We start from the raw sequence: 15,618 nt of genomic DNA, 5'->3' as shown, positions 1-15,618 counted from the left end.
GAACATCTCGTTGTATCATTAGTGAAATGAAAATTTTTCAATTTTTCTTTAAAATATTAAGTCTTGAACATTTTAAAAAATCATATTTGAATTATAATATTAAAATTTCAATAAAATACTTAAATTTTGCTGTGTTACATTCTTCCTAGCTCATAAGGCAAAATGAAGGACTTGAGTTTCTGCTTTGAAACATCATAGGAAAACTTCCTAAAAATAAAATATATTATCGAAAGCAATGTTATTAAATAACGTTCATGAAAACAAAGTTAAATATTAACGAAGCAACCATATTTAATACTCGTTGGGCTTCCTCCTTCAATGCTAAGCCCAAGTCCATTGAGAGATTTCCTAAAAACTCTAAACCCTAGATTCCACCTTCTCTATATATTCATTAGTTGTGGGTGGATGCTAGGTTAGATAGAGAGAATAGAATTAGAGAAAAAATATTTGAGAGATTTGTGAGCAAAACTTTAAGCTTTGTATTTAAGAGATCTCTAGAGAGAGTTTGAGTGAAACATCTCCAGGATAGTTTGATAATCACCATTGTTGGAGAGGTTGTGTTAACCACCACATTGGTGTATTTTGATTCTTTGTATCCATTATTTTCATAGTGGACGTTTGATCTGGATTAGGTCCCGTGGGTTTTTCCTTCTTCATTGGAGAAGATTTTTCCACGTTAAAATCTGCTTGTGTTCTCCTTCTCTCTCTCTCTCTTTCCTGTTTGCGTTTTTGATTTTTTGCTACGCTGCCCGACCTGGTGAAGTTCAGGCCGAGGTAATTGCCGCGATACGAGATCCAGGATCTTGTTGACTGACTTCTGCGAAAAGGTTGCTTAGCCGAACTTGAGGGACATACAAAAGGAAAAAAGTAACAACATATTATATAAAAGGTTAATGCATGTATCAACAAAATCGTTTCAAGGGAACATATAATTACAAATAGCTTTTATATATATATATATGGAGAGGTTATATTTATTACCTCTTTTTCTTACTACCAAATTTTAACCGTTGATTTCCGTCAATCTAATGGTTATAATCTATTAGATCATACTTATTAATTAATTATTAATTTCCAATAAACTATAACCGGTAGATTGACGAAAATCAACGGTTAAGATATAGTAGTAAGAGATAGTAAGAAAAAGAGGTAGTAACTAGACGATCGGTCGAATTATTCCAACACTGAGTGCTACAAGTGTGGCAAATATGGTCACAATGCGAAGGATTGCAACTCTGATAAGTGTTACAATTGTGGCCAGGTGGGGCATTTCACGAAAGAGTGTCGAGTCGAGAAAAAGGTGGAAGAGACAACCAACCTAGCCACGAAAGATGAGGCGAAAGAAGGTCTTCACATGATGACACACAATGAAGGCAACCCTGACAATGACACAGTGTGGTACCTAGACACGGGTGCAAGCAACCATATGTGCACGGGCACCTATTCAAAGAGATGCGTAAGGTGGAAACTGGACATGTGTTATTTGGAGATGCGTCGAAGGTTGAAGTCAAAGGCCAAGGTACGATTTGTTACTTACAAAAGGATGACTTAATTAAATCAATCCAAGATGTGTATTACGTACCAGACCTCAAGAGTAACATTTTGAGTAGGGGAAACTCATGGAGAAAGGTTATTCGGTACTTAAGAAAGATCGGGTTTTACACTTGAAAGATAAGTAAGGGCGTTTGGTCGCTCGAGTTGAAATGGGGAAAAATCACATGTACAAGCTGAATTTGAGAAGCGTGCGAGAAAAGTGTTTGCAGGTCGACGTAGAAGAACAAGGCGTCGCTGTGGCATCTCTGTTTTGGTCATCTACATCATGGTGGTCTAAATGAGTTGGCGAAGAAGAACATGCTGCACGGGCTACCAGACACGGACTACGAGGGAAAATTTTGTGAAGAATGTGTGCTTGGAAAGCATGCGAGAACTTCATTTCAAAAGAAGGCAGAATATTGGGCTAAGCAACCTCTTGAGTTGATTCATATCGACATATGTGGACCAATCACCCCGAATCTTTAGCAGTAAGAGGTATTTCATTTCCTTTATTGATGATTTTTCACGAAAAACTTGGGTTTATTTTTTGAAAGAAAAATCTGAGGCGTTCGAGGTGTTCAAAAAGTTCAAAGTGATGGTGAAAAAGGCAACCGATAGACACATCAAATCTGTATGATCTGATAGAGGTGGCGAGCATACTTTGGCAAGGCATAAGGCGATTTATAATCGCACCGTACTCTCCACAACAAAACGGTGTGGTCGAGAGGAAGAACATGATCATTCTCAACATGGTTCAGTCAATGCTCAAGAGCAAGAAGAGGCCGAAGGAATTTTGGGCGGAAGCCGTGCAATGCGCCATCTACGTGCAAAATCGGTGTCCACATATGAAGTTGGATGATCAAACACCACAAGAGGTGTGGAGCGAACAAAACCGACAGTTTCTCATCTCAAAGTATTCGGTAGTGTGGCCTATGCACACATGCCGAATCAACGAAGAACGAAGCTTGAAGATAAAAGCAAAAGGTATATTTTTTGGGTATGATGAGAAAACAAAAGGATACAAGCTACTCGACCCGATAAGCAAGAAGGTTGTGGTGAGTCGCGATGTACGAGTTAATGAAGGAAGCGGGTGAGATTGGAATAACTCAACGGAGGTTATCATCGAAGTTGGAGAATCATCAACCGCTACACCAACAACTATACTGACAAATCCTGAAACTACTGATGATGAAGATGAATCATGACAACCCAAAATGAAAAGTTTGCAAGATTTGTATGATTCGACAAAATGAGGTACACTTTGTATGTCTTTTGTCGAATTTTGAGAAGATAAGTTTTGAAGAGGCGATGCGAGACTAGAAGTGGCAAACTACCATGGACGAGGAGATTAAAGCAATTGACCACAACAACACATGGGAGTTAGCGGAATTGCCGAAAGGAAGTCAGCCCATTGGTGTGAAGTGGGTGTTTAAGAGAAAGATGAATGCTCAAGGCGAGATAGAACGGTACAAGGCGCGACTTTTTGCAAAAGGATACAAGCTAAAGGCGGGAATCGATTATGACGAGGTGTTTGCTCCCGTTGCTAAAATGGAGACAATCCGATTACTCATTTCACAAGCAGCTCAATTCAAATGGCTGATATTTCAAATGAATGTCAAGTCGGCATTCTTGAATGGTGTGCTCGAAGAAGAAGTCTACATCGAACAACCACCCGGGTACATGAAAATCGGAGATGAAAAGAAGGTGCTGAAATTGAAAAATATGCTTTACGGGTTGAAGCAAGCACCGCAGGTATGGAATACTAGTACCGATACATACTTCAAGGAGAAGGGGTTCGAGCAATGTCCCTACGGACATGCCCTTTATGTGAGGAAGAGTGGAAGTAATTTATTATTTGTTGCTCTTTATGTTGATGATCTTATTTTTATGGGAAACAATGATGAGATGATACAAGAGTTTAAGAGCATAATGACATGGGAATTAAGATGACAAATTTGGGTTTGATGAAGTTTTTCCTTAGTCTGGAGGTAAGACAAGGAGAGACAGGTATTTTTGTGTCACATGAGGTATATGCAAAGGAGATTTTGAAGAAGTACAAGATGGCAGATTGCAACCAGGTATCAACACCAATCGAAATGGGTGCAAAACTCTCGAAGTTCGATGGAGGAGAACGAGTCGATGCGAGAAAATATCGGAGTTTCGTGGGAAGCCTTCGCTATCTCACATGCACAAGGCCAGACCTTTTGTTAAGTGTTGGCATTGTAAGTCGGTTCATGGAGGAGCCGATTTATTCACATTAGAAGGCGTTGAAGCGAATCCTACGCTATATCCAATGAACAGTGTCACTCGGATTATTCTATTTGAATTCAGAAGATTACAAGTTAATTGGGCACTCCGACATCGATTGATGCAGAGACTTAGACGATCGAAAAAGCACATCGGGATATGTGTTTTTTATGGGTGACACAACGTTTACTTGGCTTTCAAAGAAGCAACCGATCGTGACGCTCTTGACATGTGAAGCTGAATATGTGGCAGCGTCTTGGTGTGTATGTCATGCAATATGGCTCAAAAATTTGTTGGGCAAGTTGGAGCAACAACAACTCCTTGCGACTGTGATACGAGTTGATAACAAATCGACAATTAAGTTGGCAAAGAACCCGGTGAATCATGAGATAAGAAATCACATCGACGTTCGCTTTCACTTCATCTGAGATCATGTGAAGGAAGGAAGTGTGGAACTAGTACACATGGCAAGTTAGGACCAAGTCGCAGATATCTTCACGAAACCGCTACCGACGGTACTTCTTGACAACTGCGAGAAATTGATCGGCATGAAAGATGGCAGAAGCCTTTAAGTTTAAGGGTGAGTTTTGTTGAATAAATGTTAAATATTAGTTTAATTTTTAGTGGATTTAATTTAGCAGTTTTTTAGGAGAATGAAAGGTCAAGAGTCAACAATTTTTTTTTGGTTTAAATGTTCAGTTTTGTGTTTTTTAAGTTTCCGAAGAAGTTATGTGAGTTTATTGTGGTGTTAAGTGTCTTTATGTATTTCAATTCAAGTTTTGTAATTTAAAACTATTGTTTGAATGTGAAAGTAACTACTTCTTCTGCCTTCGTGAAAAATATCTCCTTTGTTTCTTACTCTTCTCCCAACAAATTATATATATATATATATATATATATATATATATATATATATATATATATATCATTTTGAATGGTTAATTGGTTAAATTCCAAACTTCGAACTATTAGTTTTGAACCTCTTAGCAGTCAATAGTAACATTTTTATGTCACTCTATTCGTAAAGCTAAACGGCTGAGTAGAACTAAATAAAAAAGAAAGAAGAAGAAGAAGTAGGAGGAGGAGGCTAAATAGATTGACTTGAAATTTCAACCTTATTTGTATGTCACTCTTTCTGTTCGCGTAGTAAACAATGATGTTATATTAATAGGAAAACTTCAATTATCCCCCTTTAAGTTTCTTCAGAATCACTTACCCCTTTTCCCAAAAATTTTAAACATTTACCCCTTTATCTAAATTTTTTTTATCACTTTCTATTTTCATTTTCCACTTGGTAGACCTAAGATTTTGAGGCGAAGACAATCTGATGAGCCTTGAAACCCATACAAGAATAAACAAATCTATCAGATGTGGAAATTGTCAAGTTAAGGGACATAATGCACGAAATTGTAAGGCATTTGTCATTGGAGAAACATCAAGTCAAAGGATGGCTCAAATTCAAAATGAGCAATCACAACCAATATCTCAACCTTTTACGAACAGGAAAAAGGTAACAACTTTTTCCTATTTTATTTATATGTTCTTAATTGAATGGTCTCTTGTATTGATAGATGGCTACAAGAGGAGGAAAACATATCAGTCCCTTTAGCACCTGATGAAGGTTCTTTGATTTGAAGCTTATGGTTGCTGTCCAGATTTTTTTTTTTTAAGATTAATATGCTTGAAAAGAGATTTTTTGAAGATGATTTTTTCTGTCCATATTTTTGGGATCCCCACTTATTTGGCACAGGAAGGGAGATTTTGGCTTCATTTTGCTATATGGAGATTTTTTGAAGATACTTGATGCATAGCAACATGCTCTACCATTTCATAACAGAGTAGTTTATTGAAAGCAGTATTGTATTGTGTATATTTTCATGCATACTGATAGAAAAATGATCTTCAGAGAATGTATATTACAACTATATGGAGATTTTTTTGAAGATACTTGATGCATAGCAACATGCTCTACCATTGCAGAATGTATATTTTCATGATCTACCACATAATTAGGAGAATCGATTGTTATTAAAAATGTTATCCTTTTGTGGTTTTGGCAATCAGAAATCATGTCAACTGTAAAAATTGATTTTTTTTCTGCTTATTCACGCTAAATAATTGGTTCTTTCATTTCAAATTTTTGTGTATGTTCACCAACGTGTCTTGGTCCGGGTGGAAAGGGCTGGGGTCCTTGCACATTTGGATACATGTTGACTGGTATGGGTGGGCCTATTGGATTATCTAGGATGTTCCAACCTGCCATCATGGTGCATTTTATTATTGAAAATTTACTCTCTTGCAAGCACAGTACGCGAGTTCTGCACTTGATAGATTCTGGACTAAATCATTTTCACGTTTAGTGTTTATTTATTTATTTAAAGGGTAGTTGTGGTATTTTTTTAAAAAGTTAACTTTACTTTTTTGGATGGAAAATGAAGAAAGGAGGTAAGTGATAAAAAATTTAAATAAAGGTGTAAATGATTAAAATTTCGAAAAGGAGGTAAATGATTATAAGAAAACTTATCAGGAGGTAATTAAAGTTTTCCCTATATTAATTTAGGGAAAAAGAATAATAATGTTGTAGGAAAGTTGTTAGGTTAGGTTATCGAGATAAGGATTGTGAGACCCATATTTGTTTTCAAAAAATAAAAAAACAAAATAAGTGTGGGTCTCACATTCTCTATCTCTATAACATAACCTAATAACTTTCTTACAACATTATACTTTTATTTTCCATTAATTTAAGGCCGTTAGACTTATTGAGCATTTGATAAAAAAGCTGTTTTTTTATATAAAAAAATGGAGTTGATTACGTTTTAGATAATAACTTTTAAAAAATAAAATCTAAAATAATTAAAATAATACTTTTTTAGAGGATTCATTGATAAACAAAAAATAGAAGCAAAAATCATATTATTTTTTGAAAATTTAATTTTATTCCAAACTCACTCGTACTACTCCATCCCACTATCATCACTACTATCATACATCCTCTTTGATAATTTTATATATAAAAATACTTATAATTTTTAACAACCAAATAATTTTTTTATTTAAAAATAATTTTATGTGTTCACTTCAAACATAAAGTAATTTTAACTTTTAAAAAAATGATAAGTTATATTTACAATATGTAATATCTTATAAATTAATTTTTTTAGACTAATATAAAATAATTAAAATGACATACATTTTTCAGTTCAATCTTTTTTGTCACTTTCGTTTTGTTTTTTTAACTTCTTTCGATAGTTCAGTGGTGGAAGAGTTTGATGGCTTTATACTGGCTTATACATAGAGGTCAAATAGAAGCATATGAAACCCAACCCACCCCATAGTTCCCAACGAACCAAGAAGTCAGCTAGCTCTGTTGTCAATGGTTGATTTTTTCTTCTCCATTTCTTCAAATTCTTTTCTCATTGAGTTTTGTACCTTGGCTCCTTGTACAGGAAGCAGACCTTGATTGATTTTTGCTACCTGTATCACAAATTTTAGAAAATTTAGGTAAAACTTGCTCAAGTTACATTTGGTTTTTCAAATTTGGAATCACACAAACTTAATGAGAAATTAAAACTTTTGCAATTGTACCCAAAAGGAAAGAACAAAATGAAAGTGACAAGAAATTGAAACTATCGAAAGAATAAAACGTCAGTATAAGCTACCAGGCTCTTCCATTGCTGAACTGTCGAAAGATCAAAACAAAAGCGACAAGAAATTGAAACACAACTATTTTTTTGCAGAAGAAGGATGAAATATTTTTGTTGAACCACGTTAAGATTCTAACAGAATCAGATTTCTCAATGACGGATATGTTTAATTGTTTTAAATTTTAATGGCATAGTTTAAGGAGGTTCATTGAATCCATTAAAAGAATAGGGTGACTTTTTCAAAAGGAGTTTAAATATAGGGTACTAAATTGTAATTTACCCTAAAACCAAACCATACAAAATCCTTTTTTTAAAAGCCACTCCAAACGGGCTTCAGAGGTTCTTAACAACACAGGGTATTGATTAATTTAAGGAGAATATTAATCTCATGTGTAACGCTTGACAGCTTCAAGAATCAATAACTATCCCTATATATTAACACAAGACTTTTCAGTGTGTTTTTTCCTCACTCGCACACTTTCTGGGAAAATTTCCCAGGAGGTCACCCATCCCAGAATTGCTCCAAGTCAAGCACGCTTAACTATGAAGTTCTTCCGTTCCGGGCTACCGAAAAGAAGATGGGTAGTACCAATTAATTCTTATAAGTTATCCCAAATTATGCAGTCTCATACATGCACAGTCTTTGGAATCCCTCTCTTTCGGGTGTCGATTCGATTCATTCGTGCATGTAACCCCGCACTGGAAGCCTGTCAGGAGCCGCTCCTTGTCCGTGCCTCTTTGCACCGGCGATCACTCCCTGCCCTCGTCAGCGCTCAGGATGTTACATGCCCATCAGCTTCCGCCTGGTTCGTCCTCGAACCACACCGTACTGGATGAGAGGCCCTGCTCTGATACCACTTGTAACGCCTGACAACTTGCAAGGATCAACGACCGACTGTCCCCACACACTATGTAATGCAATTCAACACATTGCATCAATAATACTTCATTACTAACACGAGACTTTTCAGTGTGCTTTTTTCTCACTCGCACACTTTCTGGTAAAACTTCTCAGGAGGTCACCCATCCCAGAATTGCTCCAAGTCAAGCACGCTTAATTATGGAGTTCTTCCGTTCCGGGCTACCGAAAAGAAGATGCATCTTGTTAGAATAGGTAGTACCAATTAATTCTTATAAGTTATCCCAAATTGTGCAGTCTCATACCTGCACAGTCTTTGGAATCCCTCTCTTTCGGGTGTCGATTCGATTCATTCGTGCATGTAACCCCGCACTGGAAGCCTGTCAGGAGCCGCTCCTTGTCCGTGCCTCTTTGCACCGGCGATCACTCCCTGCCCTCGTCAGCGCTCGAGATGTTACATCATGCTATAAAAGATTAATATTTTATGTTATAGACATAAAATATATGAGATTTACTCTTTTAAAATAAATAAATAAATAAATTGCTCTCACATACTTTATATTTATGATATGAGATACTAATCTATTATAGTTGAGTTTAGTATTTCCCTTAATTTTATCTGGTCACAACTCATTCATGGCTCCCTGATATTTTGATCAGAACATGATCTTTTAGCAACAAATACGGAACATAAATCTAACTTTAATAAAGAAAATCTCTAGTCTTTTATTTCCTTATCCATTACGACAACAGGATGTCGGCCACTTCATTATGCGAAATTCTCATATCAATTTAAGTAAGCATTAGGTCCAATGCATCATTAATTTTTATAATTAGTTATAATTAACCACAATAATTGTTTATCAAAAAATAATATATTTGGTCTATAATGCACTTAAGGGCGTGTTTAATGTGACATATAAGTGCACATAATTTTTTAAGCATTTTTTCGGACTTTGCGGCTATAGAGGCCCGTTTGGATGGACTTTTGAGAAAAGAACTTTTTATGACTTACTTTTTTAAAAAGAATTTTTTGAAAAAGTTAAAGTTATTTTGTGTTTGGATGCAATATTAAAAAAGTAATTTTAGTAAAAATATTATTTGGATGTTAAAATAAAAAAGTGCTTTAAGTATAAAATTACTTCTATACCCTTATGCATTCTGTTTTATTTTTCTTTCCGAATAGCACTGCTCATCATGGTCTTCACCAGATCTTCCATCCTTAACTTATCCAAACACTAACACCAAAATTCAAAACAACACTTACCAAGATTCAGACCATTAACATTTAATTCTACTTTGATTCACAACACACAACCTGAGCCATTCTTAAGCTTCTGGTTTGTGAGGCGAAGCACTTGGGTCAGAAGGGTTTGACGTTTTTGTCATCTGTTTCACACAACACAGCTCCGTCACACTCAATGAACAAAGCAAGATGGCTCAGGCATATGACTTCAATAATCGAAATTATTTTATCGCCATAGAGAAAGTTAAACGGTGGGAGAAAAGGGGTCATTGAGCTTTTGACTTCTCCTTTTCGTGAAAGTTAAAAATTGTAGCTTCTCAAAAAAAGTTAATTTTTTGCTTTTTTACCAACTTTTGCTTTTTCCAAAAGCTACATCCAAACATCACAAAAAAGTCTAAAAGCACTTTTCTTTAAAAAAAAAGCTCCTTTTGGGCAAGAAGAAGGCGATCCCGTTTTGCAACTTTAACTTCCCTCTCACATGTACTTTTCTATAATTCAAACCATTTCATGTTCATCTAAAGAAGTCAACACTTTCGGCTTCAAACGAAGGTGATCCCATGGTCGGTTTAATACATTGCATACCTTCATAAATATATACTCATAATAACATCATAATTTAGCGTCCTGCTGTCAAATTACATTTAGAAAGAATTACATATATGTAACATTATAAAATTACAATTTAACGACAGCAATTTAAACTTTGTGCATCTTAGGTTGTCATAAAGTTTTTATGATATATAACTTCACTTGGTATACTATTAGCATATGATGCTGGGATATTATAATTCTCCCCACAATATTATTTTTATGATATTTAACTGTAAGGGGCTGTTTGGTACGTGTCTTTTGGCAGGATTCTCAGAAAATTGATTTTTTTTGTAAAATTTTAAATTTTCAGATATTATTATAAACTGAATGTAAAAATTATATTTTAAAAAATTGAGATTCTCGGACAAAAAACAGTTTCTCCGTCAAACACCACTAAGAAGTAAGGAAAGGAGGTGCCATATCAAGAAAGGCACCTCAACTAACAAGCACAAACATCGATATAAATAATGTATTATTAGCTGTTTCTCCAAATGTTGATATCTATTCACCCAATGACCCAATTGTGCTACCAAATTTGCCACCATGAAGATAACTTTTCAGCTGACAATTTTCTCTCTGGTTCTGTCTTGTATACTTGCAGAGATTTCAGCACAGAAAGAAGCTGAGTCTCTGATTACCTGGATTAAAAGTTTGAACTCTCCCTTGCCACCTTCATGGATTCTTATAAACAACAGCAGTAGTCCATGCAAGTGGACTGGCATTACATGTGATAAACAAGGCAGTGTTGTTGAGATAATGCTTCCCAATGCAGGCCTAGATGGTACCCTTAACAGGTTTGATTTTTCTGCTTTTCCCAATCTCACTACTTTCAATGTCAATTTGAATAACCTGGTTGGAGAGATACCAGCTGGAATTGGAAATGCAACAAAGATGAAAATACTTGATTTGGGTAGCAACAATTTCACTTATCCAATCCCCCAAGAAATGGGAAACCTCATAGAGCTACAAGTTCTTCGTCTCTCTAACAACTCACTCTTAAAACAAATACCAACTCAACTTAGTAACTTGCAGAAATTATGGCTTCTTGATCTAGGGGGGAATTATTTAGAGAATCCTGACCCTGCTAAGTTTAAGGGCATGGTGTCCATAATAGAACTCAATCTCACCTATAACTATCTCACAGAGGTTCCCCCATTTGTTTCTAAATGTCCAAAGTTGGTTTCTCTTGATCTATCACTCAACACCATCACTGGGCAGATTCCAATACAATTACTGGCCAGTCCTAGGAACCTCACAATCCTAGTCTTGACAAACAACAACTTGGAGGGGCTAATTCCAGCAGAAATTAAGAACCTTTCAAACCTCAAACACCTAAGTCTTGGAATAAACAAGCTGAATGGTACTATACCAGAGGAGATCGGTCTCTTATCATACCTTGAGGTGCTTGAATTGCATCAAAATGTCTTCCAAGGTCCAATACCATCATCAATTGGAAATCTTCGTATGCTTCAGTTTTTGGATCTTCACAATTCAGGGCTGAATTCCAGCATTCCTGATGAGATAGGCTTCTGCACCAACCTTACCTTAGTTGATATGTCAGGAAATAGCCTGACAGGTCCCTTGCCTCTTTCCATGGCTTCATTAACAAGGATCAAAGATTTGGGAATCTCTGATAACAATTTATCCGGAGAACTTTATTCATCTCTTGTTTCCAGTTGGCCAGAACTCACTTCTTTACAACTCCAGTTTAATCACCTTTCAGGAAGACTTCCCCCAGAGATTGGTTCACTTCACAATCTAACTCTCCTGTTCCTATATAACAACCAATTTTCTGGACCAATACCTCCTGAAATTGGAAACTTATCAAGCATACAAGATCTTCAACTGTCCAACAACTATTTCAGTGGTTCCATCCCATCAACCTTTGGAAAGTTATATAAGCTCCGCACATTATATCTGGCTTCAAACCAACTAAGTGGAGCCCTTCCTCCACAAATAGGCAATTTGGAAAGCTTACTAGAGCTGGACTTAAGTGAGAATAAGCTTGAAGGACCTTTGCCCTCATCAATAATTCGTTTGAAAAACATCAATATCCTTTATCTTCACTCCAACAATTTCACAGGAAGTATTCCTGAAGATTTTGGACCTACCTTTCTAACGAATGTGAGCTTTGCCAACAATAGTTTTTCTGGAAACCTCCCTTCAGGAATATGCAAGGGAGGGAATCTTGTCTATTTGGCAGCCAGTATGAATAATCTATTGGGTCCAATCCCAGAAAGTCTGAAAAACTGCACTGGACTAATCAGAGTCTTGCTTGGAAACAATCTTCTCAGTGGAGATATTACCAATGCATTTGGTATATACCCAAATCTGGACTTCATTGATTTAGGACATAATCAGCTCTCTGGTTTGTTATCAAGTAACTGGGGAGAGTGCAAAAGTCTCTCAAGTTTCAGCATATCTGCCAATAAGGTACAAGGGAATATCCCTCCTGAGCTTGGGAAATTGCCAAGTTTGCAAAACTTTGACCTATCTGACAACAATCTCACAGGAAATATCCCGGTGGAGCTTTTTAGCTCATCTTCCTTGCTTCTCAATCTAAATTTGAGCAACAATGATCTCTCAGGTCAGATACCAACACAGATAGGAGAACTTTCAGAGTTGCGGTATCTGGATTTATCAGCAAACAATCTGAGTGGTACAATTCCAAGCCAACTAGGAAACTGCAGGAAACTTATATTCTTGAAACTGAGCATGAACAAGTTAGATGGGAATATGCCGTATGAGCTTGGGAATTTGCTTTATTTGCAGCCTCTTTTAGATCTCAGCCATAACTCACTGAGTGGACAGATAATCACACAGCTGGGAAATTTGATATCCCTGGAGGTTTTGAATCTTTCTCATAACCAGCTTTCTGGGGGAATACCTTCTGGTCTTGAAGGACTTATCAGCCTTCAGTCAGTTGATATATCCTACAACAAACTTGAAGGTCACCTTCCAAACCTTGAAGCTTTTCATAATGCTCCAGCAGAAGCACTGGTGAAAAATGCTGGTTTGTGTGCTGGTCCTGATGGCAATGCAAATCTGAGTCCATGTGGTGGAGAGAAAAGCAATAAAGGTAATAAACATAAGCTGATAATTGCTGTAGTCATTCCAGTTGCTGCTTTATTCATTCTACTGGTTTCCTTTGGAATCTTCATCTTCAAGCGTTATCAAAGAGTTGATCAAGATGAAAAGGACAAAAGTTCAAACGGAAAGAACTCATTCTCCATATGGAATTATAGGAGTATAATTGAGTTTAAGGATATACGTGCTGCAACTGATAATTTCAGTGACAAACACTGCATAGGGATAGGAGGACAAGGCAGTGTCTACAAGGCAGTGCTTCCAACAGGTGGCATCTTTGCAATAAAACGTCTTCACCAACAAGAAGAAATAGACTTCTCTGGACACCAGGAAAAGAACTTCATGTCTGAAATTCAAGCATTGACTAATATTCGACATAGGAATATTGTAAAAATGTGTGGATTCAGTTACAGGGATATGTCCATGTTTTTCATATATGAGTATGTGGAAAGAGGCTCTTTAGGAATGGTGTTGCAGAACGAACAGGAGGCAAATATCTTGACCTGGGATATCAGGTTAAACATTATAAAAGGAGTGGCAAATGCATTGTCCTATCTGCACCATGATTGCACACCAAGCATTGTTCACAGAGACATATCAGGAAACAATATTCTTTTGGACTCTGAATATGTGCCTAAGATCTCTGACTTTGGGACAGCAAGGTTGCTAAAAGAAGGAGAATCAAACTGGACTGCTCCAGCCGGATCATATGGCTATATAGCACCAGGTTTGTACAAAAACTTTGACCATAAATTTTATTTTCCAGTTTGACTTACCTCAGAATTTAATTATTTCTTTGGATATTATCCATTGGTTCATCTATTATTCGACTAATTCAAGCCGGATAGGATCACATAGGTGACAAAACTCTCAAGAACTCAAACTCGAGATCACTGGTTAAACTAGAACATCCTTTTACCTCCAATTTATAACATGAGACAACTAGAAAATTTCTAATGTTACATAGCCTTAATGAACATTATCACAACTTTTAAAAATTTATACTTATATTGCTATTAATACTTTTTGGCACTTTTATATATAATTTTTTTGCAGAGCTTGCACTTACAATGAAGGTGACAGAAAAAAGTGACGTTTACAGTTTTGGAATTGTTGCATTGCAAATTCTGGTGGGGAAGTACCCTCATGAGCTCTTTTTGTGTTTAGAGTCTGGGGAATTGGATCGACACTTTGTAGATTTCTTAGATAAGAGGGTAGATACTCCAGTTGATCCTGCTGTCCCACTCTTAATATTGGCTGCAACCATGATCCTTAAATGTCTGAATAAAGATCCTTTATACCGACCCACAATGCATCAAGTGTCCCAAGAGCTTTTATCATCTACCAGTTGGTCACTATCTGTTCCTTTCAGCATGATCACAGTGCAGAATTTGCTTGACAATTAAGTGGAAAAAATACTATTTTTAAGGCTGGGATTTGTAACTCTAAATTATTATTTGGGTTGATTTAATTTTAAATATTTTCTTATTTTTAGAACTTTTAATTAATGATTGGCTTATAATTAGTTGATCAACTTTAGTTTACGAAAAAAAAAAAATGGTTTCTTTTCTAGGAGTGTTTAACCAAATTGAATTGTAAAAAGCTATTCTCGAGGGTAGGATATTGTAACAATTATTTAGGGTTATTACTAATGTTACTACTGATCAATTTCACCGTTATATCAATTATGTTGATCCAACAGTTATATTTATTTCTATCTTTGTATGGTTATGATTCCCTCAAATTATTGATATTTAATTATAACTAATTAACAATTAAATTACTAATTACTAAAATCATTAATTAAATAATCAATGATTAAAAATAAAATTATTGATTAGTAATTTGATTATTATTAATAATTAGTAATGAAATATTAATAAATTATCTATCAATATTAATAAAAAATGAGAGTTATAACATGAATGTATGTGAACCAAAGTAGGTCACTTTTGAAGAAGAAAAAAGAGAGAGAGAGTTCAGAGTAGGAAAAGAATGGACCACACAATACCACACGGCCCAAATAGCAAAAGGCGTTGATACGAGCACTCTTAAGTCGATAGAGTGCTTATTTTTAGTTTCTATTTTTCTTAGAAGTAGAAATTTAAGTTAAACATTTTTATATAAAAGCTTTTATTATAAAAAGAGTTTTTTAATATATAAATTAACTTTTTAAAATTCTCAAATTTTTTTTAAACTTTGCACTTATTTTAAATTTATATTTATCAATTTTACTCTTTATCTTATTAATTAATTCTAATTAAAAATTATTTCAGCTTCCCTCTTTCAAAATCATCATATAACTATATATATATATATATATATATATATATATATATATATATTTCAAATTGACCCTAAAAGTTTAATATGCAACCAATACATCATGTTTAAACATATTTTTATAGGAA

General features: G+C 35.4%; 2 protein-coding genes across 2 annotated transcripts; both read left to right on the top strand.

Annotated features, from left to right (window-relative positions):
* Nucleotides 1-3,479: 3,479 nt before the first annotated feature.
* Nucleotides 3,480-3,794, top strand: LOC133289467 (uncharacterized mitochondrial protein AtMg00810-like). Its single transcript, XM_061487398.1, has one exon. It carries the CDS (start codon nt 3,480-3,482, stop codon nt 3,792-3,794), a length of 315 nt encoding a protein of 104 aa, XP_061343382.1.
* A 6,869-nt stretch (nt 3,795-10,663) lies between these two features.
* LOC133289465 (MDIS1-interacting receptor like kinase 2-like) lies at nt 10,664-14,613 on the top strand. The gene is made up of 2 exons (XM_061487397.1): nt 10,664-13,934; nt 14,264-14,613. The coding sequence occupies exons 1-2, from the start codon at nt 10,664-10,666 to the stop codon at nt 14,611-14,613; spliced, it is 3,621 nt and encodes a 1,206-aa protein (XP_061343381.1).
* Nucleotides 14,614-15,618: the final 1,005 nt, after the last annotated feature.

Source organism: Gastrolobium bilobum, unplaced genomic scaffold, assembly GCF_033153095.1.
Source record: "Gastrolobium bilobum isolate Gb01-03AN ecotype WA unplaced genomic scaffold, APGP_CSIRO_Gbil_v1 utg8959, whole genome shotgun sequence".
NCBI lineage: Eukaryota > Viridiplantae > Streptophyta > Magnoliopsida > Fabales > Fabaceae > Gastrolobium > Gastrolobium bilobum.
The sequence above is the reverse complement of the archived record's forward strand: the minus strand, read 5'-3'. Positions and strand labels throughout refer to the sequence as shown.